Source organism: Ochotona princeps, chromosome 2 (assembly GCF_030435755.1).
Source record: "Ochotona princeps isolate mOchPri1 chromosome 2, mOchPri1.hap1, whole genome shotgun sequence".
NCBI classification, from domain to species: Eukaryota; Metazoa; Chordata; class Mammalia; order Lagomorpha; family Ochotonidae; genus Ochotona; species Ochotona princeps.
In genome coordinates, this window is record NC_080833.1 from 159,341,901 (window position 1) to 159,366,396 (window position 24,496).

At 47.3% G+C, this 24,496-nt stretch overlaps 3 protein-coding genes across 4 annotated transcripts in view; 2 read left to right on the forward strand and 1 right to left on the reverse strand.

Annotated features, from left to right (window-relative positions):
• Positions 1-7,118, forward strand: part of DNM3 (dynamin 3) — a 512,631-nt gene extending 505,513 nt beyond the window's left edge. The window contains exon 21 of the mRNA XM_058660674.1: positions 6,954-7,118. Within this exon, the coding sequence (XP_058516657.1) occupies positions 6,954-6,990 (37 nt within the window). The 3' untranslated portion in view covers positions 6,991-7,118. The remainder of the gene's footprint in view (positions 1-6,953) is intronic.
• A 4,235-nt stretch (positions 7,119-11,353) lies between these two features.
• Positions 11,354-23,805, reverse strand: PIGC (phosphatidylinositol glycan anchor biosynthesis class C). 2 transcript variants are annotated; one of them, XR_009244952.1, is made up of 4 exons: positions 23,679-23,805; positions 21,236-22,464; positions 12,447-12,530; positions 11,354-11,467 (listed from the first exon to the last, which is right to left on the reverse strand). XR_009244952.1 is itself a non-coding variant. In XM_004596287.3 (2 exons), exon 2 carries the CDS (start codon positions 22,268-22,270, stop codon positions 21,377-21,379), a length of 894 nt encoding a protein of 297 aa, XP_004596344.2. In that variant the 5' UTR covers positions 22,271-22,464; positions 23,679-23,805; the 3' UTR covers positions 21,187-21,376. The 2 variants fall into 2 exon arrangements, 1 of the variants encoding a protein (XP_004596344.2); XM_004596287.3 differs by lacking the exons at positions 11,354-11,467; positions 12,447-12,530 and having other exon boundaries at positions 21,187-22,464.
• The window catches only part of C2H1orf105 (chromosome 2 C1orf105 homolog), a 34,156-nt gene continuing 21,735 nt past the window's right edge, over positions 12,076-24,496 (forward strand). Inside the window, exon 1 of the mRNA XM_058660680.1 lies at positions 12,076-12,313. Within this exon, the coding sequence (XP_058516663.1) occupies positions 12,293-12,313 (21 nt within the window). The 5' untranslated portion in view covers positions 12,076-12,292. The remainder of the gene's footprint in view (positions 12,314-24,496) is intronic.

The window sequence follows — 24,496 nt, forward strand, 5'->3', positions numbered from 1 at the left end:
TTCACGTTATGAGTGATTATAGAAAAAAATCAGCACCGTAAGTTCTTTCAAATCTTATTTCTCATTGCAAATAAATGAATTCTTTGTTGATAGGACCAGTGAAGGAGCTGCATGGTGTGTTTTAAAAACAGTGTCTCAGCTAAATGGGAAAATATTAAGTAAACAGCTTTGGCAAAACAGATAATCTACGGTTAGATATTTTCATAAAATTCCCCTTTGCTTCTCCCTTTGAATTCTCTAAAATAGGCAGCTAACAGATTATATACTTCAGGGTTTGGCTTTGTGCTAAATGTGGTTTTGTATTTTGCTGTATTTCAAAAATTTTCTTCTGTTAAAGGAAAATATTATGGATAACCACTGGTGTGTTCTTGGACCAGCATAAACCATGTCAAAGACGACTGGAGGTTTTTGTCCACATTTCCTTCCACTGATCTTAGGCAGCCATAAACAGTGGCATTTGTCATCTTTGGCTTTTGCTTTTAGATTATGGTCCCACAGTTGTGCTGTCCCAATTGTCTCCCTTTGTGGGTATGTTTTTGGTCTCTTTTGCTCCTAAATTATGTCTGATGGAACCCAACCACCGCTAGAATTTCATCAGTCACATTGGAGAATATTCACAGCGTCCTCCAGGGGCTTGCGTCCTGCTGAAGGGAGATGCCAATCAGAATGAAGTCTGAAGCTCTGGGATGTGCATGGCTTGAGGAGCAGTAAGCTCATCAGGCCTTAAGATGGGAAGGCGGCATAATGAGCTCCACTTCTGACCTGTTCTGTGACTTTCTCTTAGCTGATCACTCTGATGTTGCCAACACAACAGCTATAACTCCATCCTATGTAGCGTAAAAAAAAAAAGAACCAAGTGTTTTTAGGACTTGGAACAAGAAACTGTATATGTTTATTTGGTAGGTAAGTCTAGTTTTATTGTCACATGCTAAATCTTGCATGCATATTGACTAATTGGAATAAGCATTTACTCAACTGTGGGCAGATTATTGAAAACATATTGATCTAGAAGATATAATGCATTTTCAAAAGCCATCTACCAAGGTTACCCTTCTGAATATTGCTTTTAGCTGTGTTTTATGACATAGGAGAGCAGTAGGGTCTGTTTATTAGTAAGTTTACTCCTTGCTCAGATATGAACTTACTTAACTCCAAAACAGTCTTATCAAACCAGTTCCCGTGATATCACTATAAGCCTTTTGAACTTAGAATTAAAAAGTAGTCACATAGATTAATTTTGTGACTTTTTAGTGTAGCCTCTAGCCATAATTCTCAACTACAAAATGGGACCTAATACCAGTATGTGATAAGTGTGGATGTTTTCTGAGTACAAACATACTTTCTATGCATGTGTCTATGTGTGCGATGTAGACACAGTCTGTTTGTTCCTATGAGTGTGTATTCTGTGTCCCCTTGAATTGGTAGGTTAAAAACATTTGTTAAAAATGCCACGAGCATGAGTGTTACTTATGTGCATTGTATATAGATGTATATGTACGAGTGTAAGTATCTGTGTATATATGTGCTTAGTATGTGGGGGGGTGAAAACATTTTTTCAGCTGTCCTAACAAGAGATAGCTTTGGAGGATCTGCCATCATGTAACAGTGCTTGGTCTCATAACTTACATGAAGTCTAAAATAATGTTCTGATTCCAAAGTGTCTCCCCTTTGAGAGGTACAGGCTCACGTACGCAGTCACAGTGTGGTAGAATAGTGCGTAGATGCATTTGTCACTCAGTCTACCGCACTGCCATCTACGAAGAAGTGAGAAGTGTGAGGGATGCAGACCTGTCTCTAAGATCTCTAAAGAGAACTGGAAGTCAACCTTGAATTGCCGAGCTGAATCTTAAAATGCCAAGTCTTTTTCTTTACAATATATGTTTTAAAAAAATACAGGAACACAGAACATAATGCGAGTAGCAGACTTTTGGTAGGTTATCTACTTTTTCAGGTAAATATTTTTTCATTTGGCAAACAGTACAATTATTGTTCAACTGATAAGAATCTCCGTAATATTAAAAAAGAAAGCTTAAACAGTCAGTGTCTAATCAGTCAGACCTAACAAAAAGCTGGTACTGTGTGAGACCTGAGCCACACCTCTGTGTTAACTCACTTAAGTGACTACCAGCAATGAGCTCAGAGAGAAAAGGTAAATGGAGATGATCTTAGAGATAACCCATCACTCAGTCCCTCCTGAAAAGCTCAGTGTGCCAAGTGGGTCACACACCTCCTGACTTGTTGGTATGATTTCAAACTTGTGCTGCTCTGTGAAACTACAAGAATGTTTTTGATGTACATGTAGTAAGCATGCCCTTTTTGTATGTGTGTAAATGCACATCAATGTAAGAACTATGTATGTGTGTGAGCAAGAGAGGGACTTTGAGGAAGAGTGGCCCATTTGTCTTAAGGTCTAGTCATACTGGTATGCGGGTAAAACTTCTCACCTGTCGGCTAGGGGGTTTCACATGTGGCTCAGCTCAAAACATGAACTTCTTTTTTGTCTTTACCCTTGAAATCCTTAACTTCACTCATTAGGTGATGTTTTTAAAATTATGACCAAAAAATATGCCTCTGCATTGTCTGCCGCCAATTTGTGGAAATGTTTTCCCAGCTGGAAATCTCAGCACGATCAACCTGATTTGTCCTTTGTTTTCCTTGCTTCTGTATGTTTCTTTGCTATTTTCTGGTTCAAGATTCTCCTGTATGCTTTCATGCGAAAGGAGTACACTCAAGCAAAGCTTGTCTTCTCTGTGGACCCTTTGATTAACACGAGCCATTTTTTGTGATGTCTTCTTGGCACCTTCAGGATTTCTTAATGCTGGTATGTGGACTCTGTGAATGGAATTTTCAAAGAAAAATTCCTAACACTTGTATCATTCTTGAAGGTCACATGTACCTGTTGTGAAAATGTGAAGCTGTATTTCTGATCCTGAAATAAATAACATTTGAAGGACCTTCTTTCTTCACTCTGATCTGTCATACCTTAGACCTCTAATATTCAGACTTTTTTTTTTTTTTGGTTGAACTGACCGAGAATTACCAAAGTGGAAAACAATACTAGTCTTCATTAATGTCACAAATATGGAGAAGATGGAAAATTTTCAAGGGAGCCAATTGTACAGATCAAAGGCTGGGAGCAGGGAACATTGCATCTCTGACTATAAGCCATTGTTGGGATGGACTACAAAATGACACGATCCTGAAGTAGCTGAAGATACAATAAGCACCACGGTACTTCATAATTGAAAAGGGAGATGTTCATGAACAGCCCTGAAGTGGAAGGGATGATGCTCTGTGGGAATGCCAGGGCTATAGGAGGAATTCCTTGAATGACCAAACTTCGGCCCCAGCAGTCGGCCTGGCTGGCCACAGTGGGGGAAGTTACCCCTTCCTGTTCTCCCAGCAGTAAGGGGATGCAAGAGCTGTCAGTAGATTCACACGGCTTTGTGCTAATCGGGTTTTGAAGAGTAACTGAAGGCTCTCCATGCAAGGCTTTGGATGATAAGCCTTCTCATATCCGAGGGCGAGAGGGGGCGAGAGAAGGTAGCTTATTGCTCTCTGTGGCCAAGGCACGCTTCTGTGGAAACTTGAAGTAGGCCTGTAGTGTTACTTCAGCCTTCCTTGTATCTGCATTTCTCATGAGTGGAGCATTCATACCTTCCAAGAAAGCTTCTGGAAGAGACGCTGTGGATGAAGGTCACACGGTGCACATTGTTTTCTCTCGGTACATAATTCTAACATATATTGATATGTTCAGAATAGTTTCTAAGGGAAAATTACCCAAAGCAAAGCACTTGATTATAACTAATTACAAATTTCCTTTTGTGTTTTTCAAGTCATGCTGGCATCAGTATAAACAGGTGACCAGTTCGTATTCAAGATTCTTGTTTTTCTGCTGGAATCTTCTAATTTCATATTGAGACATGTGTCTGGTTTTGCACTGGACTGACCTCACTGCTCTCTTCCAACACTGCAGCCCACACATGTGGCATTGCCCCTTTTCAGGCCATCTGTTGGTTTTCTTTCACACTATGGTGGTGTAATAACTAGGACATGTATGAGAGATACTGACTAAAAACCATAGCCTTAATTCACAGTTTCCTAAAGTCCGTTCCAGGAGATTTATAACAAGCTTTATACACATACACACCATGAGGTTTTTGGTAAAATATACTTTGGAAATGAAGACTGCAAATTAAATGAATCTTTACTGGAAGACAAAGAAGAGATGGCATTCTGAACGACCAAGAGGAAGGCGGATGTGTGTGTTTCTCTGACTCAGCTGACCGTGAAGGAAAGCTGCTTTAGAGATTGCTCAGAGCTCGCGTTCTGAGCCCGTGCCTTTAGGAGCGTGCCTCAGAGGATAAGCCCTCAGGTGTGGTTCCCGCTGCCAGAGGATGGGAAAGACTGGGTACAGGAGCTCCTGCCTCCGACAGTCCTCCTGGGCCTGTCTGGGTGCTGAGCCCCATGAAGAAGGTCACACAGGAGCCATGAAAGCAGCTTCGAGGTGGGCACAGTTGAACCCCAATGAGTCGTACATGGGACTCAGAAACTCAGAAAATGTTCTATCTTGCTTTGCTCCCACTCTTCAAACAAGAGAGATTCTAAATAAATTATGTTCTCCCTGTAAGATTATTTTGATTTTAAATGAAAGATCATCAAAGAAAAATACAGAAGAATTCCTATCCCTATTGATTTTCTTTCCTCACTTTCTCAAGCCTGCACGTTCCACCCACAGCACTGGGTTATTAAATTACCTAAGTGATGTAGAAAGAAGACAGGCAGAGAATGCTGTGTGTGATTTCAACAGAAAAGAAAACAAGTGGTATTGCCAGAGGAATGGTGCTGTCAAACCAGATTGCAGGGCTGAGGTCGGTCTCAGAGAGCATGGTTAAGTCATCATTTTTATTATTTACTGAGTCCTTTATATGTGAATTATGTCCATGTCCCATATACAGTTTTCCTAATTTTACTGTTTTCACATTTTAACAATGAAGTTACTTTTTGGAAATCTTAAGAAAATATAACCTGAAATGACCATCTTGATGAGGTAGACACGCTTGTATAGTCAATTCAGTATGATGAGCTTTAAGATTGACTGGCAGCTCCTCCCTCAGCTTGCACACTGGAGGCAGCAACAGCAGGTGTAATAAGCTCGGAGTGAAAAGATCCCACAGGGTTCAGCATTTGCCTCCAGGCACTCGCCACTGCGTAAGTCACACAAAAATTATGGAGGAGAAATAGCAAAAATGAAAACAAAACACCTGAGACCCATGATGAACTCGACTCCTAAATGGTACCACTGTCAACATTTGGGGGAGGTGCGAGGAGGGTAAAGTGATAGAAGACCAACAAGATGCCAAGAAAGGTCACCCTGACAGCTGTCAGCGAAATACACTCCAGAACGTGACCTTCCAGAGCCTGCTGCTGGATTACAACACCAAGCCAGCACCAACAGGGGAGCTTTGGGGCACATTCTAGCAGAACATCACCTCAGCACGGTGCTGACTGTGGAGTGTAATAGCCCATTCCCACCCCCACCCCTGCTGAGGCCATCAGTTCTAAAGCCCCTTCAAAACTCAAAAGAACTTTCTGTTGCTGGGCAGCTGAAAATCTCATGGTGCCTGGCAGAAATTTAATGACGCTTTCTTCATGGAAACACTAGGGACACCCCTTCCCTGGATCTGCAAGGCTGCATCCTTAAAGGCCCGGCGCAGTTGAAAGCCTAGGTATTAAAGGCAAGTTCTTCATTATTTAAATGGACAGGAGGCCTCCTTAGAGCTGTCAGCTTAAATTGGGTCAAAGAAAAGTTGGTCTTGGAGTTTGGGAGAGGTAAAATCTTTTGATTTTCCTCAAACCACTTCTCAGAAATAACCCAGACAGTTTGGCTGTGTTAACAACTCAAAAAAGATGAAAAAGGTGTCTTTGCTTTTTAGCCTTCATTGTTCCACTTATTGAAGTTTCTTGAGATTAAGATGGAAGTGAGTATTTTGTTGAACACTCAGAGGCGTAGATGATCTCCTAAGGTTATGGGAGAACCTCAGCATGTGGTCCAAGCAGGGAGCCAGGGCCCTTGTCAGAGGCGCGGGGCTGGAGTCCTGGCTTTGCTCTGGAGACCGGAGGCTGAAGGACTTGGCTTCCTGCTGTCATGCAGGAAACCTGAATTCCTGACTTCTGGTTTCAGCCTGGTCCAGCCTAGTCAGGGCTATTACGGGTTCTGATTTCATGACTGGTGACCACCCGGCTAAGGAGGCAGAAAAAGTCCCAGCACTGGATTTCATTTGCCCTGGATGCAGTTCAGGTTAAATCAGAATTTCAGCTGTGCCTAACTTTCAGAAAGAAGCCCTACAAAAGCCTGGGATTGCCATGGACCTGCCCTGGACCTGACCCCAGTACTGCGTGTCGGGATTGTCCACTTTGTCCATTGGGAATGAATTCTGAGAAATTCCTGTTTCTTGCTTTGTGACAACACCATCACATCTCTTAACAGCTTCTGATTTCTCTCACTTTAAAAACTCTTCACCTGTCAGACTTCATCAAACTCCCTCTCACCCTGTGGAGATTTCACAACACCCACTGAAAGCTACAGAAATCACGGAGTCAGGGTTGGCCATCAGTCATGGCTGGGCTTCTATTCCTGGGTAGGACTGCATGGATCTATCATTCCTGGGCGCAAAATAATCACATTTGTGAGTGGACTGAACAGCACACTGCTGACATCCACTTGCAAACTGCTAATTTTGCTGTGTGTGTGTGTGTGTGTGTGTGTGTGTGTGTGTGTGTATGGTCTTGTTTCCATTCCCCTGTATGTCTGCATACATTTTGTTTGCTTGATTTGAATTTTACTTTTGTGGGATATTTTTGCATACCATTATTTGGATTTATTTTATAATTTAAATATTGTCCCTTCCTCTGCATTTGTGTTTTTCTTTTTGTTATTTTGTTTTCACTAGGCGACCCCCACCTGCAGTTCCAGGAAGACCATCCTAACCCCCATCATTCATCCTGTTTCCAGCAACATGTCTATCCATGGTATTTAAAAGCTTCTTGTTTGCAGTTTGTCATGTGTATATAAAAACTTTTATTTTTGATCTATGTCTATAAGTTTATTCCATATACAAATGAAATGTGTCTTGTTTCTTTTCCTAAAGATGACACCAATTAATATAATCACTTGTTTAAACTAAAACCAGGTAAGATTCAAAAGATATAATCCAATCTTTTCCAAAAGTTTCATAAATGAGTAGGGGTTCTAATGTAGCAGATTGAGTCAAGTATAAGACCTCTACATCGCCTGGATCAAGTCCCAGCTACTCCATGTTTGCGACCAGCCTCCTACCAATGTCACAAGGATGTACCAGGTGACAGCCGAGTGTGCAGGTTCCCCTGCCAGGTGCACCAGGTGACAGCCGAGTGTGCAGGCTCCTGTCACCTTGTAGTGGACTTTGATGCAGTTCCTGCTCCTGACGTCTACCTGGTTTAACCCTGGCTGTTGTTTGTATTTGAGGAACAAACCAAAAGATAGAAAATAACTTCTTTCTCTTGCTATCACTGTGGCTTTCAAATAAATAAATGTATCTTTTTTAAGATATGCATTTTTATTGGAAAGGCAGATTTGCAGGTAGAAGCAGAGAAAGAAATATCTTCCATCCACACTGATTCATTCCCTAAATGGCCACAATATCCAGAGCTGAGCGGATTCAAGCCAGGAGCCAGGATCCTTCTCTGGATCTCCCAAGTGGGTGCAGGGTCCCAAGGGCTTGAACCATCCTCCTCTGCTTTCACAGGCCACAAGCAGGGAGTCGCATCAGAAGCTGAGCAGCCAGGACACAAATCGGTGCCCATGTGGGAAACCAGTGCCTGAAGGTGGAGGATTAGCCAGTTGAGCCAACAAGCTGGCTGCTCTTTTTTTTTTTTTTCATTTTTTAATTATTGCTATCATTTTATGACACCATCCCACAAGCCTTGGGGTTTTACCTTTGCCTTCCCCCAACACTCTCCCCTACTGAGTTGCCCCATATCATTACAACTGTATACTTCCTCATAAACAGTCGTGAGTCCATCATTGCAGGTATGGACAGTGGCAGTCCAGCATCCATTGTCATGATACATCTAACAGTTTCACTGGGAGTCCATCCTCTATCCAGAAGCAGACATGACAGTTTCCACTACACCATCACTATAAATTCCTTCCAAGTGAAAAGCCACAAAATGTTTTCCTTTTAAAGTCTGGAATATGTTGCTTCATTCTCTTTTGGCCTGTAGAGTTTCCTGTGAGAGGTCCGCTGTGAGTCTAACTGACATTCCTTTATTGGTCAATTGAGTTTTTCATGTGCACATATAAGGATCTTTTCCTTATGTTCTATTGAAGAGAGCTTGATGATCATGTGCCGTGGTTAAGATTGCCTTTGGTTAACCCTGTTGGGAGTTCTGTGACCTCCTGGATGGTGTTTCCCAATTCTTTCTCTAGATTAGGAAAATCTTCCTTTATTATTTCATTGAATACATTTTTAAACCCAGCTTCTCTTTCTGCACCTTCTGGAACTCCCATAACTCTTATATTTGGCCTTTTAATAGTGTCTCGAAATTCTTACATACTTTTTTTAGCCTGATCCAGCTCTGCTTCCAGCTTGGTGATGGTTTCCTCATTGTTGCAGGAAATATCTTCCTGTTCTGAGATTCTTTTTTCTGCCTTCTTCATTCTATTATTGAGAATTTACACAGAATTTTTAATCTGCTCTATGGCATCCTTAATTTCCAATAATTTGGCTTGATTTTGTTTTGGTGTTATTTCCTGTGTGACATATCGCTTACGTTCCTGTGTGTGCTTCTTGGTATTGATAAGCTTTGTAACAAGTGTTTTGAATTCTGTGTCCCCCATTTTCTCAGTGTATTCCTCAGTGAACTCTGAGGTTGGCAACGGGTTTGCTCCTTTGCAGGGGAGTCTTTAGTAATATTCATTGTGCCTCTGTCTTTTCTTTTGCTCTTGGTCATTATACTTCTGGTTAGCAGATTCATCTCTTTGGGGCGTTTCTAAGCTGTGTCACCCACAGGTCTACAGTTCAATCTTGCTTACTGCAGTTGGTACCAGGTTCTTTGTTTGCAGTCAGCTGTGCCACACCCTCCAGTGAGTTTCAGATCTGGGCTCTTATATTAGACTTCCACCATGTCTCCACAGTGCCAGTTGCTGGCTCACCACTCTCCACCTCCTGTGATCCCATGCTGGGCTTGCATTGTTGTCTGTACAACCTTTCTCCCAATTCTGGTTCGAGCAGTTCCCTGGATTAAGGAGACACCATGTCTCCTGAATAGTTAGGTTGCTGGCAATGCTGATCTTGCCGGAACCTGCTGGCCGTTAGGTCTGAGGGCCACACGAACCTATTTTGAGTCATAAGCTACCAAAGTTGGTATGATTTTCAATGTGGGACCAGTGCAATGCACTGAGCTCAGTGAGTTCTCTCCAAGCTCAGCGCATGCACAGCTCACTGTTGTCCTTGCAGTTTCAAAGCCTTTGTCCCACTATACAAAATGGCAACTCATGTGCCACTCGTGAAGTTCTTGATCTGCTTGATTTTGACCGGGACCTATTCTGGGTAGAACCTGTTTGCTGGTGGAGTTCTGGCCTCTGGTGGAACTCTGCTTTCTGAATGCCGCTGGGGCGTCTGGTCACTGCAGCACCACACCACCTTCGCTGCTTTCCTGTGCCCATCAGTCTCCAGGAGCCCCTCTACCGTTGGTCTGTCCTCTCCTACTTCCTGGAATGTGCCCTCTTTGCTTCACCGTCTTGAGTCAAATAAGTACATCTTAAGAAGAATGAGGAGGAGAAAATTGTGGGCTTGGCGTGTGGCAAGCAGGAGCCCTTGGCTGTTGCAACCATTTCTGAAATGAACCAGCAGACGGATGATCTTTCTCTCTCCCCCAATGCTGTAAGTGTGTGAATATCTCCCTGTCAATGTGATTTTCAAATAAACAAATCAATCTTCAAAATTTTTAAAATAAACTCCAAAAACTGGTGCCAACAACTGCATAGTTTCAAGCCACCTGTAGGAATCCTATTAGTAATTATTGTGTCAAAATTTATTTTCAATGTTTACCATTTGTCTAAGGGCAACTGTAGGTCTGAAACACAAAAGCCTCACTTGTCCTTCCTACGAATTTGAGGGTGTATCAACAATATTCAGAATGAAAGTACAAACAGAGGCAAGTAAACATTGCCACCTTGAAAAGGAAGAGTCCCCGGGATGTCAGGATGTCCTGGGGAAATGGAACCTGTACTGTTTGAGGGAAAGATAACTGTACCTCGGTTTACTCAAATAGTAAATCATGACATTTTAAGCTGTCCATTTTAAATAGTATCCCAAAGATTTATCCAAATAAAATGAATTATTAGACATCCAGTCTACCAAATGTGTGATCTGCAGTCTTTCCTGATCTCTGAGATTTAATTCAGAATTTCTCAGCTGAAAGTTACATGGCTCTTCTCAGATAAGGTCACTTCTGAGTATGTCTGACTTCCACATGCTAAAATAGGAAACAGGAACATACATGACAGAGAGCAGAAGCCATGAAGAACTGATAGTCCATTTCCTCAGTCAGTCCGTATGTATCCAACCCGGGCATCCTTGACAATGAGCAGCATGGCAAAGCCGGTGGTGTGGGCTGGGACCACCAGCTCCAACCCTCTGAAACAGAGCTCGCCCTTTAAAAAATAGAAAAGATTTATTTATTTATTTTTATTGAAAAGGCAGATCAGATTTATGGAGAGAAACAAAGCGAGAGGAAGATCTTCCATCTACTGTTTCACTTCTCCGCTGGCTGCAATGGTTGGAGCTGAACCAGGAGCCAGGAACCTCTTCCGGGTCTCCCACGCAGGTGCAGGGTCCCAAGGCTTCAGTCCATCCTGTACTGCTTTCCCAGGCCACAAGCAGGGAGCTGGATGGGAAGCGAAGCAGCCAGGACAAGAACCAGCACCCCTATGGAATCCCGGGTATGCAAAGTGAGGATCTAGCCACTGAGCCATTGCACCGCGTCCACATTGCTTGCTTTAGACCATAAAAATCATTCTCAAACACCAAGTTCACTCTAAAACATAGTTGATTTCTGAAGTTAAGTCCGATCGCTGTTTACTTGTACCCCATGGGTAAGGACTGCACTTCAGGTTGAAGGCTGCAAAGCCGTGCATCCGCGGGAGGGAGCTGCCTGAGCCGATGTGGAGTGAGGCCAGGCCTGTGTCTTCTGCCTGCCTTCTGTCTGCCGCAGGCACGTGCTCTTATTTCTTTGCATTGGACAGCACTCTCATCCTGACCAAAGCCGTGCTGCCAGACTATGTCATCCCATCTTCCCAAGCGGCTGAGATAAGGAAGGTCTTCTCCAATTCATCTTTCTAAAATGTGCTTGGTACTTGATCACATTGTTGAAACCTCAAGCATGAACTTACTTTAGACAGTGTTACGCAGCTTATGTTGACCTGTAAGGAAAGAGAACACTCGTGGTAGAATAATGAAGTAATACCCTCACTCAGTCTTAGCAACAACAAAAGCCCATTTCCTGGCTCACCTTCTACAGATGAAGAAAGAGGGTGCAAGTGGGAGAGCAGCCTGGAAGAAGACTGGACCATGCCAAGGTTCCTCAGCACGTGTGTATTCACTGGTGGGAGTATTTCTGTAGTTGATAACACACCTTGTCCAGCTCTGCTTAGGACTCCCAGCCCAGCCCCAGCCTCCACGTGATGGAGAATTCACTCCCTGCTTCAGAGTTCAGCCTCATCCAGCAAGAGCAGGGAGCCACCCTGCATTGTTACACCTCTAATAAGCTTATTATTTCTTTGATTTTCTCACTTTTATTTCTAAAACATGTCTCGAACTCACAACACACCCTAGCCATCAGGAGCAACAAAGAAGTAATAGGATAAAAGTAGCCAACAAAACAGCTTAATAGCAGTTCAAACATGCTGCTATAGAAAGTTGTGTCTTTCCAATCACTGTTGGCTGCCTTCAGGGTGAAGCAACTACTCAAGTGCTGCTGTGTTCCACTGGGTCCAACACGTGCTGATGTTTTGGAACACAGTGACTATGACAGGGACAACAGAACTGCTCTCAGCCAATCAGAAAGCAGACTTCCAGACTGGATAATACAATGCACAAGTCTAAACCGCATTGGGGTTGGTTGAAATGGGACACGATGTACTAACTGCCTCGTTACAAGAGAGGTTTTGGATTGAGAAGGTGCTCTGCGGCCATCAGGGGCAGGAGTTCCTCGGTCTCCCGCTGGAAAGACGCAGCGCTCTGAAGAGATGGAAAAAGCAGAATTAAAGGTAGGGGAAACAAGCAAAGCGTGCAGTCCTTTCCTTGCTGGTAAGTAAGCCTTGGGAGCCCTGTACACGAGGTTTCATCAGAGCACCTGTAAGTCGTAGGAAGGGGAGACGACGCTCCCTGCTGTCCACCTACTGGTAAGACACCTTCCTGGACTTGATTCTACAGTTTGAATGTGCTTGCCTTGTCAGCGCCCATTTTGTAGCTCCATTAAATGTGCTGCAAAACAAACAGAAGAACTCAGAGAATCGACACTGGATGTTCAAGTTCAGTAACGCCTCCCAAGTATCAATTCCTTTGCAAAGCACAACCTTCGCATGTGGCAGGTCAGGTCTGATGGCAGAGGGGTAGCCCTTCATCATTACTGGTCTGGATCTGTCACCACCATGAGCCCGACTGGAAGGCCGGAGCAGCCGCCTCAGCTGCCGCAGCACACACCCCAGGTTGCTTGCAATGCTGCAACTTGTAGTTGTGCAATAATCAGACTAGATGGCTGGCTACGGGATGAGTGAAACTCATACTCCCGTACTCGGTTCTTAATCTGATAAAATTGTGCAGTACTTCTTTAACAGGTCTCATTCCCAGAAACTTCGTGGACAGGAGTGTGAGCAGACCCAGAGCAAAGAAAGCCTAACCGAAACCCCAAGGCCATGAACCTGCGGCCCCTCAAGAAGGGGTCAGCCGCCAACAGGCTCCAGCTGCCATGACCAGACTAGACATGCGGCCTCGGGCAAGCAGTGGGAATGCAGAAGGCAGCAGGGAGCCAGTTGGAGCCTAGGAAGCAGTCCCTGCTTGCTCTCTCTTCAAGACAAATTACTCTCAGCTACATACACAAAAGCTGCCCAGGGCCTTCTAGGTCTGTTTATTTCACAATTTTAAAAGAATGGGAGGCCCACAGCGTTCACACTGATGGACCCAGCACAAGGCCACAGGGCTGTCCTGGAGTGGTGAGCAGTGTGCCAGCAGAGCTTGGGAAAGCAGGAGCTCTTACTTGGGGCCCTAGGGATTCCAGTTTCCCTTGACCTCAGCTTTGGTCAAACCAATTTGTTTCACGGTCCCAGCAGAACTGTAGCCAAAGAATCTCAGAGCTACTCTGGGGCAGAAAACTTTGGGCTGATTCTGCAGGTTCCTTGAACCTAGAGGCCAGTTCTTGGCAGAAAGGGCCGCTGGTCTTTCTCCTCTGCCTTCCTGAGCCCCCAGATGGGCACAGAGTCCCCGGGGCAGCAGTGTCGCCAGGCCTGGAGAGCGGCACCAAAGCCAGCCAGCTGGGGAACAGCCGCTGCCAACCTCCTGCATGTGGATCACAGACATGAAGTGCAGTAGCGAGTCACAGTGTATTTGGGAGGAAATGGTGCGTTGGCTTGAGTGGCAGTCATTAGGTCTGCCCAAAATCAACAAGCAAGTATTGGCAGCACCGGTGAGTTGCACAGCAAAATGAAGCTGACAGGGCTGGCCTGGTTTGTGCTAGGTGCCTGCACAGGTCTTCAGCTCTGACCCACCTCCCCCTAACCTTCCCAGGGGTCCAGGTTCCATTTCCGTAGATCTGGGTTAAATCCTGACCCTCACCTACGCTGCCATCACTAGCCAGGAAGCAAACGTTGCAGAACGTAGCAGTGATGTCGTGTGCCACTGAGTGTCATGGAGCGTGAGTGTCATTATCCCAAGTAGGCCTTGTTAAAATGCACAGCACCAAAACACCAGCATGTCAGTCCCACTAGCAAGCACTGTAAGACCGCACCTCCTGCAAGGTGAAGAGGTGGTTCCAGAAAGCCACTCCCTAACCGCTAACACGCTGTCACCATCAGCACACACCTTGAACTTGCACTGTCCTGGGACTTCCAGCATCAGCCTGTGTCAGTCAGAAACCACTGCACGTCTAACCCCAGCCCTCCTGTTCTTTCTTGTGCCCCTCCAAGCTCCACTGCACCTGCAGAATTCACCAGCCACCATCACACACCGCCCTCTCTCACGATGTGCCCTTCCTAATTCCACTCACACACCCGGCTCTCTCGTGGCAGGCACTGCGCCCCCTGGAGCCTGCTCAAGAAGTGGCAGCTTGTCTCCGGCTCTCATCCCACTCAGCCTTGCGTGGGAAACATAGCTTTTCTGTTGTATTGACCATTTTTTCTCACTGAAACCTCCAACTCTGTACTTCAGTGCATCCGATGACAGCACACAGTACCCACGCTGGTTTTCTCTCCGAGCCCCTCAAATCCATTCTCCCCTAGTGTTGACTGCTGCCCTGTCTCTCCCTTGTGTGCTACCTGGTTGAGTTCTTGGCTGTTTTCATATGCCTGGAGGTGATTCATTCCCACTCATCTTCCAGGATCGCACTCTTCCAGGAACTGTGCCCCATCCCCTACCCAAGCTACTTACTTCCCAAGTGGCAGTTTTGTCTTTGGCCCCCTCTGGTCTCCCCCTCTCCTGTTTTCTAGCCTATCCCTTGCTCCTCCAACCTCCTGGATCTTTTTGCTGTCCCTTAGCCTCCTCTCCTTGACCCCCCAAAGATGCTCACTTTCCTTACTCAGTTTGAATTCCACAGGAATCATTAGAGCCACGCCCCGCTGCTGTTCTCTCAAGTTGGTACCACCATCACTCTGGGCGAACCCAGGTCTACCTGCTCTGCTTTGTGTCCGTGGGGCTCTCCGCAGTCTGGAAGCACATACTAGCAGGGGCACTGAAAGCCGAGATAAGGCACTGAGCAGCCTCGCTGACTCACTCCCCACTGTACTGTACTCTTCTACATATTCCTCCGTCCCCTCCCCGTCATCTCCCCCACATCATCCCTCTCAGCTGATTCCTTGACTCCATTTCCCTCCAAAATTGAAGCAATTGGGGAAGAACTTCCCAAGAATCTCATCAGCTCATCCCCATTCAGCATTCTCTTCCCATGGATCCAATCTCCCTGCCTTCTCTAGAACCCAGCCTTCCAGTTAGGCACCAGTTCTCACCTCCTCTCACCTCCTCTCACCTCCTCAATATTGTTACCCCAAAAACTCTTCCCTCTCGCAGTATCAATGATCTTTCTACAGTTTGATTTCAATCACACAAACATAACTTTTGGTTCTAATTTCCAAAGTCTGTCCTATTTCCTGGCTCCCCTTTGAAGCAAATCTTTCTGAAAGCTATCTCTACTCACTACTCCTACTCTTCCTCTATTCTGAATTAAACCAGTCCAAAATTGGGTTTCTCTTCCACTGCTCAATGAAATACCTATCCTTTTAACCCTCCTCCTGGTTAAATCCAGTGAGAAACCCTCAGCACTTCTCATATTTTAATCTCATCCCTGCTTTTTGAGACACATTCTGTACTTGGTTTCTAGAGACAATATCTCCATTTTCTTACTCTCCAATGATTTTATTGTCAAATGGTGCTTCATTTTCTCCCTGACCTATCCCCACTTCCTTGGTCATCTCATCTGGTCTCACAGCACTCTTCATTACCAACAAACCCCAAATCCTACCTCTCTCAAACTCCTGTCTCCCTCTCCCTACACAACATCTCGCTTTTATGCCATATCTACCCCAAAAGGAACTCCAGGTCTTCCTCCCATAATGCTGTGCCATCCCTTTGATGTTCCATGTCCCTGGCCTGACTGATGGCATATCTGTCGTCTTCTAATTAGCTCAGGCTGAAGGCCTTAGGGGTAATTGCTGCTCCTTTCATAATCCGTATCTAATACATCAGAAAGCCTTGTTGGCTTCACTTTTAAATCCTGCCCAGTGAGTCTGTCACTGTCCCTCACCACTTCCTCTGCCGTCACCCTGTGCTGAGCCTCCCCTCTCGGGCAGCATTCCTGCACATCAGCTGCCGACTCTGGCAGCATGAGCTCTTGTTCCAGAACACACAGAACCCAGAACTTTCCTCCATGGCTCTCCAATGTAAAAGGCTGCAAGCCCTTTTAAGAGCCTACAGTGTCATCTGTAATCTGACCTCTCACATCGTCTCCTTGACCACCACTCTGCTCTGCTGGCTTACGGGCCACTTCACCCCTGCTCGCCACCCCCCAAACACACCGAGCACTTTCCTGCCAGGGATTTGCAGCAGTGCTACGCCCTGACCCTGCGTGGCACCACGCCACTCCGCTCTCAAGTGTCTAAGCTTCGCTCGGTCAAGGACCTCTGCGCTTGCTAGTCACCGCTATATCCCAAGCTCATAGAATCTGACACATGGTAAGCACTCGATAAATTTTTGTTGACTGAATAAATTCTTGAATCGAACATCCTAAAATGTAAGTGAGCAGAGGTAAGCTTAGGTACACACTGTTTTTCCAAATGTTGTGGGAGGAAAATAAGAACAAGACGACGACGATGAAGGGGTTGCTGAGACACTTGAAAAGCATTAAAGCCTCCATTTCACAGTTACTGTACATCCCCTTAAATGAAAAGCCACAATACAAAATCAACAGGAAGGAAAAAGAGATCAGCATCACCACGAAGTTAAACAACACGCTACCTAATGACTAATGCGTCGCTGAAGAAATGTAAACGAAAATCAAGAACCTTCTTGAAAAAAATGATGCTACTGTATGATCTATGAGTCACTGAAGAATTTAATCAGAAGAAAGTGTTTTGAAGAGATGAAACTAAAAAAAAAATCAAAACCCATCAGATATAGTTTCTGCTGATTTTTGTTGGTGAAATGTGTCTCCTGTAGGCAACAAATAGATGGGTTTTGTTTTTTAATCCAGTCTGCTAATCCATGAGGTTTGATTGAGCTTAAGCCATTTACATTCAGACTAACATATCCAGATGTGAGGATACAATGCAGTACGCATCTCTACTTCCTGACTAAAGATGGACTCCCAGTGAAAGTATTTACTGTTTCTTGACAATAGGATGCTGGACTCTCTGCCATTGTCCATGTCCACAATAATGGACAGATGACTTTGTATGAAGAATTGTACTTTAGTAATGATATAGTGGAACTCGGTGGGAGGGGTGATTAGGGTGGGGATAAGGGAAATCCCAGGGTCTATGGAACTGTATCATAAAATGATAATAACAATAACAATAATAATGAAAGATTAAAAAAGGAAGGGAAGAAAAGCATTAAAGCAACTGCCCACCAGACGGCCTTTAGCCCTCGATAACATTAAAGATGTAGCAAGCAGAGCACCAGCCTGAACCAGCAACACAGCCTGCTTCCTGAGCTACCCTGAGCTCAGGCTCCTGGAAGCAGAGAATGAAAATGATACTTCTCACAGGATTATGGCAAGCAGCAGTTAGGATCATGTGCGTGTAACACAGAGTGCAGAGCAGGAACTATCATTTTCAACCCCAGTGGGCTATTTCCTGCAGTGCAGTTACTCCCCAAACCACAATCCAGCCAAGCACTTCAGCTGTCATCACAGAACGGAACATCATAACTTCCACAAGGGGGCACTGTGTCCTAGCTCTAGTTTCCTGAATTAGCAGTTTGAAATACTGTCTAATCTGGTAATGACGCCCTCTGCTGACTTATTTGTCCTGTACTTGAGTCTTTTGCTTAGATGTAAATGATGGCTTCATAGGCCTTGTGTGTGCTCTGAAGGAACATTTTAAACCCACAGTTGAAGTCAGCTGCCCAAAGGCTTTTTCCAACCGCGGCAGTACTGACATAGGCACACGGGCAAACAGGGATTACAGAAACACCAGCCACGAAGGAGTTTCATCATGGCACACGGGAGCAACCGACAGCCTACAGCTCTACTTCCTGATCCCTGCATCCAACTTCAGCCCCTGGCACCATTTTGGAAGGGTGAGCAGAACTCTCTCAGCCCTCTTCCCCTCCCTCTGTTCTCTCACCTTAGACTGGATGTAACATCTCAAGAGGTGCGCGCTTGGGAGTGGGTGCCATGGTGCCGCAGGTCTCCGCCTGTGCTTTGGGAGCTGAACTGTATCGCTCGGGAAAGCAGCAGAGGATGGGTCAAGGCCTTGGGCCCCTGTACATATGTGCGCGACCCAGAAGCAGCTCCTGGCTTCAGATCAGCTCGCCCCAGCTGATGTAGCCATCTGACGAGTGAGTCGGTAGATGCAAGATCTTTCTTTTTCTCTCTCTCACTGTCTCTTAGGATCTACTTCACACTGCTCACTGGCTCGATGCTCAGGGCAGTTCATGGAGACACAGATCCCCTCAAGCCAGAAGCTCCAGGCGTCCTCCGCAGCCTCACCCTCCCTCACTCTCCAGGAAGTCGCTCAGTTCTTGGAGAAGCTCCCTGTCACAACCCTCATCTCCATGCCCACTACCCTCACCCTCAGTCGACTGACTTTTCACCACAACTGTTGTAACTCCTTGGCTCAGTCAGTGTAGTTCGGCCTCAAAAACTGTCAGAATTGCCCATCATAACTGCCCAAGCATTTATTCGTGTATGATACACTCTATTTAAGGCTTTATAAATAGGCAGGTATAATATCATGTCCCACTTCCAGAGCCCTTAAGGAACTACAGGATAGAATCATGCAACGTACTGCGCAATCTCCGACCGTGGCCCATTTGTCCTGGACCTCTCCACTGAGCGTGCCAGGTCCTGCGCTCCACACGTCAGCCATGAAGGGACACCTGCCTCCCCATGAGTGTTGCCATCCAACTTCAATGCTTGGCAGCTTTTGGGGGAAAAATCAAAGCTGCCTCACCACCTCCTGCTTACTCTCCATCTGCCCCCAACTCCTCTTCCTCCTTGACCTCCACACTGAGCTCCACCAACCTGAGGGAGGTGAGGCCTGAAGCAGCTTAGCCTGTACACAGTGTGACAACGGGAGAGCTGAAAGCTCCATCAGCGACACACAAACTCACCCCACGTGTAATTACTGTGGGAATTCCCTGAAGTTGACAGTGGGAAGCCTATCCAATGAAGGCAATTTTTTAAAAATACCAAATGAAAGGCACAGTTTTCTATAATTTGGTACTACCTTCCATCACCGACACCTTAGCCTTGTTCCCAATGTGGACAACAGAACACTTACTGGGCCCCAACCTCAGGCACAAGGAGGCCAACCCAACACGGAGGACTCAGATTCGGTGAGCCCACAGGCTAGTCTCAGACTTTCCCATCAGCCTGTGGCCTCGGGTTTGTGAAAACAGTTTGACCACTGGGAAAACTGCATTTTCACCATGAAATACAACATTCATTTCTCCACATAAAAATCTGAAAAAGAACCCGAGCTGACAGAGCTCCAGTTCGAAATTCTGTCCAAAACATTCTTCGGAAAAGTCTATATTGAGAAAAATGAGAATACCACTTCTTCAGAAGATTTTGTGAAATCTGATTGGAAATTCGTTTCCAGTGATAGGGAACAATATAGAAACATGCCCCAGATTCTCACAGAAAGAACAGCTCTGGTCGGAGGCACTCGGTGCTGATGTCCTCTTCAAGGGGTCTACACAGTAACTCGATAACACAAGTGGGTTTCCCTTACCTGAGGGGCTTGCACCCATGACTTGGGACTCATTTGTTCGGATGTCAAGAGTATTTGCATGTACAAAATCTCCTGGGACCGGAACTCAAGTCTAAGCATTACACCCAGTTGTTTTCCGTATGTCTTACACACATAGCTTGAAAGTATATTTTAAACAATAGTTTTTAGCTTTTACTTAACTGAGAGGCAGAGACAGACATCCCAGCTGCTGGTTCACTCCTCCAGTGCCCCAAGAGCACAGAGCCACGCTGAGTCGCTCAGACGTTCCATGAGGGTGGCGGCCCCAGGTCTGAGCCACCACCTGCCGTCTCCGACGGCTGCCCTGCCAGCAGTCACGGCCGGGAGTTCCAAAACGACACAGGGATGTCTTCACGGCAAGGCCAATCACCCAGCCCCACACAACCCCGAGAATTCATTCTGTGCGACAAACTCCCACGTGTGACACGCTGCTACCGAACATTTCAAATGTTGGATTTCTGAATTAGGGGCGCAATCCATGGCTAACACTAATTCAGTATTGTGTCAGGCACTTTCTCAATAACTGTATATACCTCCGTTCATCACAATTCTAGAGACAGGTGACTCAAACTCCTCCCCCTTTAAAGAGAAATCCGATCGAGAATAGTTGACTAATTAGCCCAAGACCTGATCATTTTTCCCTCAGATAAGCTGGGTTGTTTGCCATCAAACCTGCACAACAGGACTCAAATTCCTGAGTCTTCAGAATTGAATCACCACTCAGTCCTTCCCTAACACATCCTTCCCCAAAGCTCCTTTGTGTTTGTGCTAAACACAGACATGACACACCAGTAGCCACACCACAGTTTCCTGATGAATTTCAACTTCAAACAGAACTTACAAGGTTCATATTAAAAAAATCTAACATCCAACGCGATCTCACTGAGGGTCTGACCAGGAATGCTAAGGCTCTGCAGTGATGCCCAAGTTCTGAATAAAACTCAACTGTCCTTCTTGGATAAGTCATACTCTCTGTCCTTACAGTTGCCACCAGCCAAAGCAGGCCAGTTTCACTTGGGCCAAACTGCCCCCAGATCACTCTTCAAATCCCACTGGCCCTCAGACCATGTTAAGTGCCATCTCTTCCAATCTATATCCTAAGTTTTTCCTGTTGAATCTGCAGCAATTTGTGGACAAGACAATCGCACATTCCCTTACTGGAGTCCATGTTTCCCTAAAAACCACACAGAAATTCTGGTCAGGGTTGTGACTTCTGGGACCTTGGGCGACAAAATGGAGCTCTACATGAGCAGAGCAGCTTCTGTCGGCACACGGGAAAAAGGCCACGGCTTCACACATGCAGACACACACCACACACTGTCTTCACACCCTGTGTCCCTCTGTCGGCTTTCCACTTCAATGAAAATCACGAGACAGCTTCTGACGGGATGTGCTGTTGTTGCTTTTAATAGAAACCACATCACTTCATTAGCTACAGCAAATAGCGCATGAGACAGTAATTCAAGGACCACAGGAAGCTTTTCCATCCATAAAGCAGAAGACAAGTACCTTCCCCGTCCACGCTCCGGTTAGCTTTCCTTTTCATCTCTGTTCTCTCAGCCACTGCTGCTTCGAGTAGAACTTTTGCTTCAAATCTGTTAGCAGATTCGTCCCTTAGCTTGCTTTAGTAATCTGACGGTGGACCCTAAGTTAGCTGAGGAACCTGGACAAGTCTTCTTTGATTTCAGCTTCATCCCAAGGCCCGTGAATGTTCTCCTTAAAAAGCTGCAGGCGAATGAGGTAGAAAGGGCAGAGACATGAGATGGAAACCAGCAGAAGGGCAAAGAGTATGGCTCCCACCACACTAATGGACAGCAGGCCCCCCAGGGCGGACAGTGCAAACAGCAGCGTGACCCCCACGTAACTGCGGGGAGTACAAGCCTTCAGCTTCTTCTGCAACATGGGCCACAGGGCAAACATCTGGATGGCAAATGTCACCATGATGAAGGCATGCAGAGACCGCGGAAGGCGTGAGGCCAGGCACACAGAAGCAAAGATGGCCATGTTCAAGGACAGTGTGCTGGACACAATGGCAGCGTTGGCACCGTAGTCAAAGAAGATGAGGTGGCCCAGGAGCATGAAGACCGCCATGGCGTAGATGGTGTCAGTGCTGACCGACTCGGTTAGGGTCTTCAGGACTGGTGAAAACCCATACGTGAAGGTAATGAAGACAAGAGCGCTCTTCAAGTCAGCCCACCGGGTCCGCCCACTCTTCTTCCGTCCTTCACCTCCATCAACGAGATCGAACAAAATGTACCCCACCAGTGAAGAGGCCAGGCCAGTCCCAAACAGCCAATGGGGTGCCAGAAGACCCTCGTCCATGTACCACCAAATAACCACAAAAACACAGACGCTGCACAGCTGCTGGACCACCACGCTGGACTCAAACACCACCGCCCAGTACTGGTACTTGCGGGCATAGATGTTCTTCCGGAGCTCTTCCAAGAACCTGCGGTCCACGTAGTTATCAGGGAAGGGCTGTCGTTCATATAAGACCTTCTGCCACCTGACCTCCTCGGTGTTAGTCACAGGCTGGGCACACATTATCGACTCCCTCACTCGGCCAAGTCCATGGGTTCCCGTGCTTTAGGAAGCTTTCAAGTTAGACCTCCCTGGAAATGCCATGATGATCTGTGGCTGATACTCTACCGACCCGTTCCCGTTTTCAAAGGCAGCAACCCAGGCTGGGTCTGCAAGGATGAACTTCTTCTCTGAGGCAGGACAACAGAGCTACGTTCCTAGGAAAAGAGACACTGTGAATATGCCAGTTAAAGCTGAGGTGAACCAATTCAGTTTAGGAAGTCCGACTCAAATGCATATGGTGGCCATCTTTTAAGGTGGAACATTAAAACAGCACCTCAAATGTTTAAAGTATAACTTTTTAATAGAGACTGTTACCTTCCATTCCTGTATGCCTACTATGTGCTCAGTGTCTCACACATCTTAATCTTCATGACCTCACACATTACGATTAGTTCCACTTTACTAAAAAGCTAATATTCAAGTTACTGAGGGTCTCTGGTCCAAGGGAACAGAGTCCCAAGTCTGTGAGATCATTTGTCAAGGCAGGTCACACACCTGCCACGAGAGACATTGCACCGCCCTACCCCCTGCAATCTATGCAAATGCACAGGAAGAAGCCACAGATTTCCCTCAGTTGTCAAAAGCATGCTGTAAGTTACTAGTATACACAACAAGGACACAAGAAAGGACATCCAGTAGCTAAACTTAACAGCCTCATGGCGACCACCCTGTTGGGAACACACACCTGGCGCAGCATAAAGAAAATCAGGACCTCTTCTTCACAAAAAGAAACGAGTGTCAGAAACTCAAAAGGGCATCCCGCAAATCTGAGAAAATGCCTGACCTTGTTCCTTCCAAGAGGCTTGGCTTCCAATTAGGTTTGGCTATGCCAGCCCAACACCCTGGGGGCCCCCTCGTCAAGGCAGCAGGGACCCTGGCCCAGGCAAGTGAGTGCAGAGTTGGGGTCTGGGTCCAGTAGAGCAGTTTGTCCCCAGAGGCAAGGGGTCAGGGGAGGGCAGGGTAGCATGTCCCCAGGGGCCAGGGGAGAGCAGGGCAGCAAGTCCAAAGGGGCCAGGAGTCAGGGAAGGGCAGGGTGGCGTGTCCCCAAAGGCCAGGGGAGAGCAGGGTGGTGTGTCCCCAGGACCAGGGGTCAGGGGAGGGCAGGACGATGTGTCCCCCAGGGGCCAGGGGATGATAGGGCAGCGTTTTCCCATGGACCAGGGGAGGGCAGGGTGGCTTGTCTCCAAGGGCCAGGGGAGGCAGGGTGGTGTGTCCCCCAGAGGCCAGGGTCAGGGCGGCGTGTCCCCCAGGGCCGCCCTGCTCACCCTCCGGGCCTCCACCGCCCGCCGCCGCCCCTCGCCCAAACTAGCCCCAGCAAGGGATGGCACAAGAGAAGCAGGCCTGGACCTGTCGCCCACGGGGCACCCACCTGGGCTGCGCGGCCGGGGCAGGGCGGCCGCCCGCCTCCTTCCCCATCCGGGGCGCCGGGCAGAGACTGCGGACGAGCACTTCCGGGTCCGCCGCAGCCCGGCGGCCAGAGCGCCCTTCCCGGTCGGGGCGCCGTGCTCTGCCGCCCCCTGCTGGCCGTGTCCGCGCGCAGCGCCGGGCCGGCGGGTGAGGGAGGGCGGTTCTCGAACGCCGGGATCCGGGTGAGGCGGGCGGACACACGGCTCCGCGCCAGCGCCGGGCCTGCCCCCGTGCCTGCCCCCCAAACCCCTGCAGACACCAGGCACGGGGCTGGGCGCCGGGGAGCTGCCACAGCCCACCCTTGGGGGAAGTGGCTTGCTCGGGCGTGAGCTCGCACGGGAAGGCCGTCGCCGTTCCTCTCGTGAGGATGAATTGAAGGCTGGGAGACTTCGTCCCAAGTCGGGCAGCAGGCATGGGGACCGAGACCCTCGCCTGTGGCTCTTGTGGCCACCTCAGCAGGAGTGGCAGCCGAGGGCCCGTGTCTGTGGACGGACACGCCGAAGGCCAGCACCCAGCCAGCGGGTGGGAGGGGTTAGTGCTGTCAAGGTAAAGCCGGTGGGACCAGGCATGAAGGCCTGGCCCGCTGGCCAGCTGTGGGGCCCATTGGCCAGCTGTGGGGCCCATTGGCCAGCTGTGGGGCCCGCTGGCCAGCTGTGGGGCCCGCTGGCCAGCTGTGGGGCTTGGGCACGTGGCGCCATGTACACCCCAAGCTCAGCTAGCAGCTCGCACTCCCGGCTCCCCCTGGGCTGATTGTTGGGAGATGGCCCCTTCTGTGTGAGC